Source organism: Hyperolius riggenbachi, chromosome 4 (genome assembly GCF_040937935.1).
Source record: "Hyperolius riggenbachi isolate aHypRig1 chromosome 4, aHypRig1.pri, whole genome shotgun sequence".
In the NCBI taxonomy this organism is placed as follows: Eukaryota; Metazoa; Chordata; class Amphibia; order Anura; family Hyperoliidae; genus Hyperolius; species Hyperolius riggenbachi.
In genome coordinates, this window is record NC_090649.1 from 308,166,164 (window position 1) to 308,179,266 (window position 13,103).

A 13,103-nucleotide genomic window follows, 5' to 3' on the forward strand; every position below is an offset into this window, starting at 1 on the left:
CTATTGGCAATGAAAATTGTAATGTTCTACAGGTGTGATATCACAAAAGCAGAGAGGTTCAAGGGAGGGGGTCACAAAACACAGTGGTTAAAGTACCACCTCTTTTATAACGACCCTTGGCTTGGAAATGGAAAGCTAGCTCAGATAAATCGACACTGGTGAAAGAGGAGTCAAAGTAACCTAGAACAGAACATGCAAAGGTAATGTAAAAACTCCAAGAACTTAAGAAGTAAAAGGAAAGGGATGCATAAAAGATGGGTCTGAAAGAACAATTAATCACTAGCCCACATTTGCATCAGTCATTTACAGACTCAACCCAAAATACTAGGCGTTTTAACCAGTAAAGTTGACATACACACTAAAAGAACATACATTAAGTAGTTTGATTTACCTCAAGACGATTGTAAATCTTAACAATATTTGCTTTAGTAGTACTTCTATATTTAGAAGTACATTAAATATTTTACCCAGGTTGAGCTGAAATTTTACATAGATAAATCACTGCAAACATAACCAAAAAAAAAAAAAAAAAAATCACACTCATACCCTACTATACATGGGATGACAGCTGGCCAGACTGGGCAATGGTCTCATGGATTAGACAATGCTGGCTAACTACTAACAGAAAGGCTAGGTTCACAGTCGCCATTGCGTTGCATTCCCTGCTACAGTAGGCAGGAATGCAACAGATCGGGAAATCATTTCCACAGGTTATCAACACATTGCATGTCATATACAGTGAAGTATACAGTCAATGAAAATATGCTTCACTGTAACTGTTAGCACGTGCATTTTGTGGTATGCAGTGCATTACAATGCTGCACCCTATTATACTGCAATGAACCAGCTGCATTGTGAACCATGCATAGGTGGTGCACTGCAGAGCAGTAAGCCACATTACAAAGGGACTATTATGCCGCACTGCAATGCACCAACATGAATGTAGCCAAAGTGACAATAAGGAAATGACCTATTAGCCCAGGTGGACAGCCTTGCCCGGTCAGATTTTTTCATTGCCAATAAGCTAAATCCAAATGTCTGGTACTAAGATTTCCTTTGCCATTTCATAAACAGAAATTCTTGGTACTGACCATGTTCATGTGGCAGCTGACAAGGCCCCAACACCAATCAGTTGTAATTAAAAGTAGCTCACAATAGGGCAAGACATAGTAAAGGCGCAGCCTTTGCCAAGTACAGGTTTGCAGTCAATATGATATTAGATTTTGTGATGATGCATTTGACTGTAAGGACTATGAGTTCACTAACACTGTTTAGTTTTCTTTTTTTTTCTCCATCAGAATGCACCTGCACAATCAGCCAAGGTTTATGGCCAGCTTATATAAAACTTGTGCAAAGTAAAGGCGTTAATCATACCAGCTTATTTGTGTCAGTTGAATAACAGTCCTGTTTTAAAGGCCATAGAACAGTGAGCAATGCATCATGGACCCATAGTGGCCAAGCAGCAACCATCTTCAAAAGCTTCAAATGCATTAAAGATGAGCACTAGGATGATGTCGGAAAATAATCACCATGAGTTCAGCTTTAACCGCTTAAATACCAGCAGTCTCTGCCCCCCTAAAGGGAATCTGAACTGAGAAAAATTATTTAAAATAAACACAAAGTAACTTCAAATGAACATTACATAGTTACCTTGCCATCAATTCCTCTCAGAAGCTCACCATTTTCTTCTGACAAAGATCCCTTTCAGTTCTGAGAACATTTTGTCAGAAATGAAGTATATCAGTTGCTGTCAGTTATAGCTGAGAGGACAACTGATGTGCCAGGTAATGTCCATGTTTCCCTATGGCTCAAGTGGGCGATGTTACAGTTTAACAGTGTGCTAACCAGAAAGCTGCTATGTGGTAATGGTTATTTTCAACATGGAGGATGTAGAATTCCCTTAGTCACAGGGACAAACAGAACGCAGGAGATGAGAAAGAGACTGAGGAGTAGACTACATGGGAGGTAAGAACGATGTGTGTATGTTTATTCTGACTTTTAATTTTCAGTGCAGGTTTTCTTTAAGGACCAGAGACCGCTGGTGTGAGAAACACCAGAATACCGACAAATCGCCATACATACCCACCACAACTGCCATCCACGCCGGGAACCACAGGCCACCCACTCTGCAGTTTCTGATGGCAGAGTCCTGTGAGCCGGTTAGGAGCCGCTTTCATTAGCTCCTGACCATGTCTATCAATGTAAGCCAACGGGAGTTGCTTACATTGATGAAATCGGCTCCTGACCCGCTCACAGGGCTCTTGTCGGCAGGGTAAGTGAGTTGCGGAGGGGAGATAGCAACGCGATCGGCAAGAGCGACGGGTATGCGCGATGGAGAGTTGAAATTTACTCCCTGGAAGCCACAACAGCATCAAAACAGGGTGTAGATTTAAACTAGCGTCGTCCTTAAATGGTTAACGTGATGAAAGGGTTCTGAGCCATTACAGAGAAAACCTGTTTGCAATACTTTATTATACACACTCAAATGTGTGCTCGACTACTGTGGTTTGACTACATTCAGTTTTACCTGAGCTGCTTATACTTGTGTTGCTGTGCAAGGTGCCTCCCCAAGACCATCTATTATTCTTCTGCTTTGGTTTTTGACTCCTTGCCAGTGTACGCTTCACTACTGCTTCATTGCGTTCCTTCAAAACAAAACAAAAAAAGCACGTCAAAAGAAATTAAGAGAAAAACAGACTTGGTAGTAAAAATGTCAAAACGTATAGTTCTTTTACACTCATGCACATCTTCACAAAGTTATTATATACAATAGAGCTTGATGTAAAAACCACAGTATAAAAATCTCTACCTAGTAGAAAAAGCTGTGTGAAATCATGGTATTCGCAGGATAATACAATAACAAATTCATGTGGCGTTAAAATTTGATGGTATACATTTACTCTGGAGGCTGTGTTAGTACTTTAGAGATTTATGGGTAAACCTAGAAAGATTCATGAGGAAATTTACTGAATAGACAGGTAAGATTGATGTGGAATTGGCACTACTAGGCTAGAAACTGGAGGAGGGATGTAAAAAAAATAAATAAATAAAAAAAAAAATAGATATTTTATATTACAACATCAGAGCTAGAAAATAATTGATCAAAACTGAAAACAAAATACTAAGAAAAAAACATGCATTCATAAAAATGCATGTAAATCAGCATCAACAGAATGAATGAATGAATGAATGAATGAATGAATGAATGAATGAATGATGTGTCTAACATGGAAACATAGATATGGGGGGAAAAAAACGTTAAAGATTTTGAGTGAGGGCCTGCAGGGAACAGTAAGCCAACAAAAACAATTAGGATACGGCTGTCCAGCACTATTATACAGAAGGTTGAGGATAGACACCCTCACATGTGATAGATAAGAGGAGAGATGTAGAGAGAAGAGTGTTATGTTGGGAGGAAGGAGGATGGGTTGCTCATACGGTGAGAATGATGAAGGTATGAATTTGAAGCAAATGAATGTTTGAAATACTGGATGAAAAAAAAGTCATGTTCATAATAAAGTGTTGATTTTATGAATGGTTTTCTTGCAAACTATGAAACGAAACATGAGCCCATGGCAAGGAATGTGTTGCTGAAGCTGCTTTTTTCCTCTAAAGTCCAGGCAAGTATGTGTAACACCAGATGTTTGAGGGGCAAGGAAAACAATATGAGGTGACCAATCAGGTTTTTTTTTCATAAGGCGATAATCCCACCAAAGATATAATATAAGCATTAACGGATCTACGTCAAATGGAAGGAGTAGTATTAAAAGCAAATTAGAGTTAATTCCTTGTGGAAAGAAGAAGATTATGTTCATGAGTCCATGAGACGTCTGAATGATTAGGACATACCAGTATATGTTAGATTGCAAGAGAATCAATTTATAAATGTCATCAAAAAGCATAAAGAATTGGGATTGACCGTAGAAACAAAAGATGCAGGTAAATGGTCATATATGAACACTTCAGGATTCCAGTTCTTTACTTCATTTCAAAAATTGGTTGAAGCTGTGGGAGCATCCTATAATAAATCGGCACTGGGAAGCCCTTTAGAAAGGATTGTTAAGTTTCTGTGAGTTTCTGAAAGAACTGGTGACTGGCCTTCTTATGTTAAAGACGCAGAAGAATTGATAAGATTACTTGCCAGTAGTTAGCGTTGGAAAACAGAACTTATTGGTAGGTGTGGAATCCCTCACCATCTCCATCCCTTATGAGGTGGGCATAGCAGCAATGGCATTTCATCCCGAAAAAGACATAACTAAGGCACCCAGAGCAGTACAAGTTCATCTTTAAAAACAATGGTTTTGGGTTTTTTGGTGAATACACAGTTAATTTTTTAGCGATTAGACGGTTAGATAGATAATTTACGACAGGTTCGATCACCGTTCGATCATTTTGCCGCTCGATTTGACATTGAAGTGAATTGAAAAAATATAAGAAAAACGAGTGGAAGAGAATAGAGTGTGAATCGAGTGGCAAAACAATCGGGTGCAGAATCGAGTGCCAGAAACGATCAGTGTATTCCCAGCATAAGGGGCGGCGTGTGCACTGACCTATATGGGTCCACACATGGGTCAGTGGGAACACCAGGAGATGCACTGACAAAGGTTATTTGCCACACATGCCTTACCGCGGATGAGATGCATTCGATCACATCCTTCTTGTCTGTTAAGGTGATAAGGCCGGGAGTCAATGAGCAGATTCACTATTAAATTAAATGTGAATGGGCAGACTTTGAGCTTAAAGGCCCGTACACACACTAGACAGTCTGGGACGACGGGTCCGTCTGACCCTCCCGCTGGGCGGGCATTCCAGCGACAGTCCGGCGTGTGTACAGTCTGTCAGGCAGACTGCGAAGGCTGTTTCTGTGCGATCCGCCCGGCGGAAGGTTCAGAAACAGCCTCAGTCTGCAGACAGACTGTACACACGCCGGATTGTCGCTGGAACGCCCGCCCAGCGGGAGTGTCTGACGGACCCGTCGTTCCAGACTGTGTAGCGTGTGTACGGGTCTTAACATACGCTGCTGATAAAAAAATGGAGAGCCTATTCCTTGACTTAAAAAGGGGAAATGGCTTGGCATCTCTAACGTTTCTTAATCTAATGGTGGGAATACTTACTGCATGCACAGAGAATTCATCCAGAACATGTGAAGACAAATATTCCGGTGGGCCAGTTGCTGAGGCTCTGGAGAATTTCTTCTGAGAATGAAGTGTTTGAAATTCTTAGAGGAATATTACGTGTATTTCAGATACTATATGCATGAAGTTTAGGTAGCTTTTGATAAGATGTTTTCGATAGGGCAAGTAGTACTTGCTGTGAAAATTTAGGCCATGTTTGGCTATGGAGTGACCGACACTATCAAGATGCCTTTGTGCATAATGATTATCGGGCCCCCTTAATTTTTTTTATTCATCAACTGAAGTGCACAAATTCGTTGCACTCATTGCCTATTGAATTAATTTTTCTCCTTCGTGTTCTCCCAAGAGATCATTTTTCAAATCTACAAAAAAAAATTCAGCATAGCTATTGAAAAAGTAGTAAAATGAAGGTAAGCAGTAGCAAACCTATTTAAGTGTTTTCTTGCTTGCTGGGGGCTTAAAAGGTGTTTTATTGGTGAGGTGTGAAAACCTATCCTGTAAAAGAACTCAGAAAAAAAGTTAACCGATTAAGGCCCAATGATTTTGACATTAACTAAGCAAAAAGTTAACGCCTAGTAAAACTTTAAATTAAGTGACAGGAACTCTTTAGTAACTTTCAGTATGTATTGACGCATGCCAACCCCCACCATCAATATATCAAAATGATCTGTCAGTCTGGTTCCTGTACCTTTTTATTTTGAGACAATACAGTTTGTCTTGACTGAAAGCTGTCCAGACTCCTCCTCCTAGCTTTAGCCACATGAGGTAGTTAAAGTGAAGGTTCAAGCAAAATAAAAAAATGAGTTTCACTTACCTGGGGCTTCTTCCAGCCCCATGCAGCCATCCTGTGCCCTCCTAGTCACTCACTGCTGCTCCAGTCCCCCGCTGGCAGCTTGCCGACCTCGGAGGTCGGGGGCTGCATTGCGTACATTTTTACGCATTCCCGCTAATGCAGGAACATTAACACATACATTTTTACGCGTTACTGGTTCAATGCGTACATTTTTACGCATTGAACCAGTAATGCGTAAAAATGTATGTGTTAATGTTCCTGCACTAGCGGGAATGCGTAAAAATGTACGCAATGCGTCCCGCCGACCTCCGAGGTCGGCATGCTGCCAGCGGGGGACTGGAACAGCAGTGAGTGACTACGAGGGCACAGGATGGCTGCATGGGGCTGGTAGAAGCCCCAGGTAAGTGAAACTCATTTTTTTATTTTGCTTGGACATTCCCTTTAAGACAAGACGAGAGAAACATTTATATTGCGCTTTTCTCCTGGCGGACTCGAAGCACCAGAGCTGCAGCCTCAGCATATACTGAGTTTCATTGGATAAGTTTCATGCTGCATTTTATTAGCAATAACCTTGAAAGAAACTGAGAAAACTAGCATCTTACTGATCATCTCTAGTTATGGTATAGTGCCCCATATAACAACAATGAAAAAGGCAAAAGGGAAAATGCGGGCTTTAAAGAGAAACAGTAACCAAGAATTGAACTTCATCCTAATCAGTAGCTGATACCCTCTTTCCCATGAGAAATCCATTCCTTTTCTCAAACGGATCATCAGGGGGCTCTGTATGCCTGATATGGAGGTGAAACCCCTCCCACAGTGTGATGTCAGCTCCTCACAGTTTTGAGGTCCTGACATCACACTGTGGGAGCCTTGTTGCATTGAGGGAAATAACAGCTGTTTCCAACTGCCAAAAAAGCAAGCAGCATCTCCTTCCAGTGACATCACCCGCCAGCAGTAAAAATATCACTATGTGATAAATGTCTGAATGTAAATCAGGGAGAGGAAAGATTTTACAATGAGCAAACAGTGACTAAATCATTTATGTATAATTATTGTGAAAATTAAGCACTTTTTATTACATTAATTTCACTGGAGTTCCTCTTTAAATATGTTAAATGTCTGGTAACTGTACTATCCTTTGCTACTAATATCTGCCATTGACCCATTAGGAGTGTGCAGATCAGGCATTCTGGTCCCACTTTCACTCCATGTGCTGAACACTTGCTGCAGGTAAAATTCAAATCAAGTGAAGAATACCGAATACCAGTTAGGTAACTGACATTATGAAGATGTCCGCTTCCATATTCTTCTCATTTTAAGTTTTCTTTACACTTAGAACAGAAGAGAAAAAGGCTTCTGTATTTGCCAAGACAAAATTCGATCTTATACAACGAATAATGGTAAATGGCCTGTTCCCATTGTACATGATCCAAATTGATTTCAGGGACACAAGTTTTATGATGCTCAAGAACATTCTCCATATGAAGTGTTTTACTGTATACCATCCCAAGTCAATGCGGGAACAAAAAACAAAACAAAAAAAAAGGTACACAAACCGCATTTTTTTAATGTAATTTTCCCAGAAAAACCCACATAGATTAGCTGTGAGTTTCTCCTGTAAGTAGGAGGGTAGAAGCCCGTTTTACCATAGCCAGTGAACTGATCATTTTTTTCATTTAAGTTTTCTTGTAAACACAGAATGCAACTGCATAAAAATGCAGATGGGTGCACACAGAAAAAAGCACACAAATGTAACAAAAATCCATAGAAACTGAATGGTGAAAAAAAAACAAATGCAGTCAGACATTGTGTTTTGCAGTGGGCTTGATGCCTACTTTAAATGGTTTTAGAATGGAAAGCTTTGAAGGAAACCGTTTCCTTCTTTGGGCACATATTTCAGATATATATCCCTAAAGCTTGCATTACAAAACTTTTGCAGTTACCTATTAAAATGCAATACAGTATTTTTAAATTTTTTTTTTTTTTTTTTTTATAAACCTACGCTTTCTTTTTAGACAAAAATATATGGCGGGAGGGTGTTTCTACAACAGGTCTCCCACCTCCCAGGGCTGATTAGGTCTTCTTACCAGTATTATTTTCGGAGACTGGCTATTTTTACAGGTAAACATTTACAGCAACAGCTGTCAAGTATAGGAAATGGCAGTGAAAACAATAGATCTGCACTTGTTTCTAAAGGATTCTGACCCAGCTGTATAACAAACTATCAATTTCAGTAACGTTCTATGGCAAGCCAAGTGACCTACTTTTTCCTCTTCCATTTTCTGCTTTCGCTTCTCATCCACAGCAGCCCGTCTCCGCTCCTCTTTCAGCCTCTGCTCTTCAAGTCTCTTCTTGCGTTCCTCCATATGCTTCTCATAGTGCTGCCGTGCTCTCGTTTCTTTCTCTAACCAGAGGGACTCTCGTGCAGCTAACAAAGCAAGGGCACACACAATCACATGAAGAAGATGGTCTGACCAATAGACAGCACATATTTTATGAGAATCTAAATGGGTTTGCATAAAATAGTTGGCTATTATGGACAAAATAATTGTTTAGCAGTCCGTGCCTCCTTCTATATTTACAATTTCAAAGCTGGCAAACTGCGCCTTTATAGGAGCACAGACCAGTGGCGTGGCTACAGACATTGGGACCCCGATGTGGAGTTTGGACCGCCCCCCACATTAAATATTGTGCTCCCTCCCACCCCAGTATAGTAGCCAGATGCGAGTATGGTAACCAGATGTGCTCCCCCTTACCTTCCACCCCAGTATGGTAGCCAGATAGGCTCCACCCCCTCCCCAGTATGGTAACCTGATCGCCCCCCCCCTCTCAGTATGATAGCTAGATGTGCCCCCCTACCATCCCAGTATGGTAGCCAGATCAGATGTGCCCTCCTTCCTCAACAACCCTCCCAACCCCAGTATGGTAGTTAGATGTGCCCTCCTCCCTCAACACCATCCCCCCTCGTATGTTAGCTAGATGTTTCTCCATCCCTCAAACCCCCCACCCTAGTATGTTACATAGTTGTGCCCCCCTCCCACAAGTTTGCCTCAGACAGAACCAGCCCTGACAGTACGTCCTTGTATTGTTTTGTCTGTGTGTTAAAGAGACGCGGTAACCAAGAATTGAATTTCATCCCAATCAGTAGCTGATACCCTCTTTCCCATGAGAAATCTATTCCTTTTCACAAACGGATCATCAGGGGGCTCTGTAAGGCTGATATTGTGGTGAATCCCCTCCCACAGTGTGATGCTAGGACCAGGGTTCTGACATCACACTGTGGGAGCCTTGTTGCATTGTGAGAAATAACAGCTGTTTACAGCTGTTTCCAACGGCCAAAAAAAGCTCTTAAAGAGGAACTCCAGTGAAAATAATGTCATAAAAAAGTGCTTCATTTTTACAATAATTATGTATAAATGATTTAGTCCGTGTTTGCCTATTGCAAAATCCTTTAAATCCATGATTTACAGTCTGATATTTATTACATGGTGAAATTTTTACTGTTGGCAGGTGATGTAGCTGCTGCATGTTTTTTTGGCAGTTGGAAACAGCTGTAAACAGCCATTTCCCACAATGCAAGGTTCACAGACAGGAAACTGCGAAGAGTACGTACTCAGAATTTCTTTGTGGGAGGGGTTTCACCACAATACCAGTCATACAGAGCCCCCTGATGGTCTGTTTGTGAAAAGGAATAGAATTCTCATGTAAAAGGGGGTATCCGCTACTGATTGGGATAAAGTTAAATTCTTGGTCGGAGTTTCTCTTTACGCCTCTATGGACAGCTGCACGAAGCACATATACACAAATAAGGTTTTTCCAGTTGAAAGGTTAATTTCCAGAGGGATTACTTTTAATAATTTTGAGTTTTTAGAAATCTGTTTGAAACATATCAGAATATTGGTTAAGCAGAGGGAGATACAAATGCAGCTTTTTAGAATGTTACAAAAGAACAATTGAGATGCAATCACCACAGGCAAGAGAAACATACCCACGAGTTTTTCATGTTCTTCACGGCGCTCTCGGGCAAGTCTTTGTCTTTCATCAACCTTCAGGATGAGATGAGGTTCTGAAAAACATAAAAATGAAGTGTCTCAACTACAGTAGAGAATCAGTATGTCTTATTAAGCAATATAGAACAGGATCTGCAGCTCTTGCAAATGTGATGTTGGCTAATGACTTGTGCACTTGGAAAAATAAATGTTAGCATATACAGTACAGTTTATACCTGATATTACTCCAGCACAAGGAAGCTAAACTAAACAAGAACCTTGAAATCCCCGGGCCCCCCTGCAAAAAAAAAAAAAAAAATTGCCCCCCCCCATTCAGGGGCAGGACGGGTCGCAGCATAAGAGGAGAGTGTGGCAGATCGGTGGGGAGGGGGGAAATTCCCCCCCTCCCTCACCTCGGGCTCTCCTCTCAGCGCTCCCCTCCTGCAAACATTGGTGGCAGCGGGCAGGCAGCAGCAGCGGCGGTGGCGGCAGGATGATACATTACCTCCTTCTCGCTGGAGGACTTCCGTTCTCTAAGAGAGCTTCTTGCAACTTCCTGTGTAAACAGGAAGTTGCTCTTAGAGTACGGAAGCCCTCCAGCGAGAAGGAGGTAATGTATCATCCTGCCGCCACCGCCGCTGCTGCCTGCCCGTTGCCACCAATGATTGCAGGAGGGGGAGCGCTGAGAGGAGAGCCCGAGGTGAGGGGAGGGGGGAATTTCCCCCCTCCCCACCGATCTGCCAAACTCTCCTCTTATGCTGCGACCCCTCCTGCCCCCAAAAGTCACTGAGCGGGGCCTTAGGGGGGGCCCCGGGCCCCCCGCAACGGCAGGGGTCGCATCCCCCATTGGTACGCCAGTGCACACAGGTGAAACAAAAAAATAGAATATCATGCAAAAAGTCAATTTGCTTCAGTAATTCAACTTAAAGTGGTCTGAAACTCTGACATAACATTCAATAAAAATGTGTTTTCCTACTTTTTATTACCCATACAGTTATATTTGTTTTGTGCTTAAGTATTATTACCTTTTTGCAAATTACAAGTTCCTAAAGTACAGTTTATCTTCTTTGAAAGCTGCCATTGCATCTTATTCAAGCTGCTTTATATTACATATTAAAATCTTCTAGTGATCCGTTCTGAACTGTGTGTATGCTTGAAGTACAAAGAGCTCCTTTTCAGTTATGCATAATACAGGATCTTCTCAAAAAATTAGCATACTGTGATAAAGTTCATTATTTTCTGTAATGTACTGATAAACATTAGACTTTCATATATTTTAGATTCAAATACACACAACTGAAGAAGCTCAAGCCTTTTATTGTTTTAATATTGATGATTTTGGCATACAGCTCATGAAAACCCAAAATTCCTATCTCAAAAAATTAGCATATTTTATCCGACCAATAAAAGAAAAGTGTTTTTAAAACTAAAAAAGTCAACCTTCAAATAATTATGTTCAGTTATGCACTCAATACTTGGTCGGGAATCCTTTTGCAGAAATGACTGCTTTAATGCGGCGTGACATGGAGGCAATCAGCCTGTGGCACTGCTCAGGTGTTATGGAGGCCCAGGATGCTTCGATAGCGGCCTTAAGCTCATCCAGAGTGTTGGGTCTTGCATCTCTCAACTTCCTCTTCACAATATCCCACAGATTCTCTATTGGGTTCAGGTCAGGAGAGTTGGCAGGCCAATTTAGCACAGTAATACCATGGTCAGTAAACCATTTACCAGTGGTTTTGGCACTGTGAGCAGGTGCCAGGTTGTGCTGAAAAATGAAATCTTCATCTTCATAAAGCTTTTCAGCAGATAGAAGTATGAAGTGCTCCAAAATCTCCTGATAGCTAGCTGCATTGACCCTGCCCTTGATCAAACACAGTGAACCACCACCAGAGCTGACATGGCACCCCAGATCATCACTGACTGTGGGTACTTGAAGCTGGACTTCAGGCATTTTGGCATTTCCCTCTCCCCAGTCTTCCTCCAGACTCTGGCACATTGATTTCCGAATGACATGTAAAAGTTGCTTTCATCCGAAAAAAGTACTTTGGACCACTGAGCAACAGTCCAGTGCTGCTTCTCTGTAGCCCAGGTCAGGCGCTTCTGCCGCTGTTTTTGGTTCAAAAGTGGGTTCATGCTTCCATCTGCTGAAAAGCTTTATGGAGATGAAGATTTCATTTTTCAGCACGACCTGGCACCTGCTCACAGTGCCAAAACCACTGGTAAATGGTGTACTGACCATGGTAAAAATGTGCTCAACTGGCCTGCCAACTCTCCTGACTTGAACCCCATAGAGAATCTGTGCGATATTGTGAAGAGAAAGTTGAGAGATGCAAGACCCAACACTCTGGATGAGCTTAAGGCCACTATCCAAGCATCCTGGGCCTCCATAACACCTGAGCAGTGCCACAGGCTGATAGCCTCCATGCCACGCCGCATTGAAGCAGTCATTTCTGCAAAAGGATTCCTGACCAAGTATTGAGTGCATAACTGAACATAATTATTTGAAGGTTGAATTTTTTTGTTTTAAAAACACTTTTCTTTTATTGGTCGGATGAAATATGCTAATTTTTTGAGATAGGAATTTTGGGTTTTCATGAGCTGTATGCCAAAATCATCAATATTAAAACAATAAAAGGCTTGAGCTGCTTCAGTTGTGTGTATTTGAATATAAAATATATGAAAGTCTAATGTTTATCAGTACATTACAGAAAATAATGAACTTTATCACAGTATGCTAATTTTTTGAGAAGATACAAGATGTACAACTGAGGAATGTAAATAAAAGATACTGTTATCTCCACTTCAGACCGGATCCTAAGCTGAAGGGGCTTTCCATGGCAGGATAAAGTGCTGTGTTTGAACGCTGTCTGTGTTGGTTTGAACGCTGTTCTGCTATAATTTTTGTTTGTGCCAGTAGGTTTAAGGCTGTAAAGCATCTTTTAGAGCAAAGAAGAAATGCTGAGTTTCAGACCACTTTAACCACTTAAAGGACTTACGAGCCCAAAAAATTTAAAAAAGTGAAGTACCTTAATCAAGTTTAAATGCACGGACTGGGAAGGGCTCTCCTTCCTCTCCTAATATGGCCGCCGGAGCTGGCCGCGGCTGCGCAGTCCGCATACACGTGAGTGCGGCTGCGTAGCTCTAGGGCCTCCCCCCCGATCCACACACAGTAGCGTGGATCGTGGG

At 41.6% G+C, this 13,103-nt stretch overlaps 1 protein-coding gene across 8 annotated transcripts in view; it reads right to left on the reverse strand.

Annotated features, from left to right (window-relative positions):
- The window catches only part of MAP7 (microtubule associated protein 7), a 215,673-nt gene that overhangs the window by 48,698 nt on the left and 153,872 nt on the right, over nt 1-13,103 (reverse strand). For 4 of the 8 annotated variants that reach the window (XM_068231650.1, XM_068231645.1, XM_068231646.1 and 1 more), the window contains exons 3-7: nt 9,917-9,994; nt 8,193-8,356; nt 5,115-5,195; nt 2,528-2,645; nt 100-180 (exon numbers count right to left, since the gene is read on the reverse strand). In XM_068231650.1, coding sequence (XP_068087751.1) covers nt 100-180; nt 2,528-2,645; nt 5,115-5,195; nt 8,193-8,356; nt 9,917-9,994 — 522 coding nt within the window. The remainder of the gene's footprint in view (nt 1-99; nt 181-2,527; nt 2,646-5,114; nt 5,196-8,192; nt 8,357-9,916; nt 9,995-13,103) is intronic. The other 4 variants (XM_068231651.1, XM_068231653.1, XM_068231647.1 and 1 more) reach the window with 3 other exon arrangements.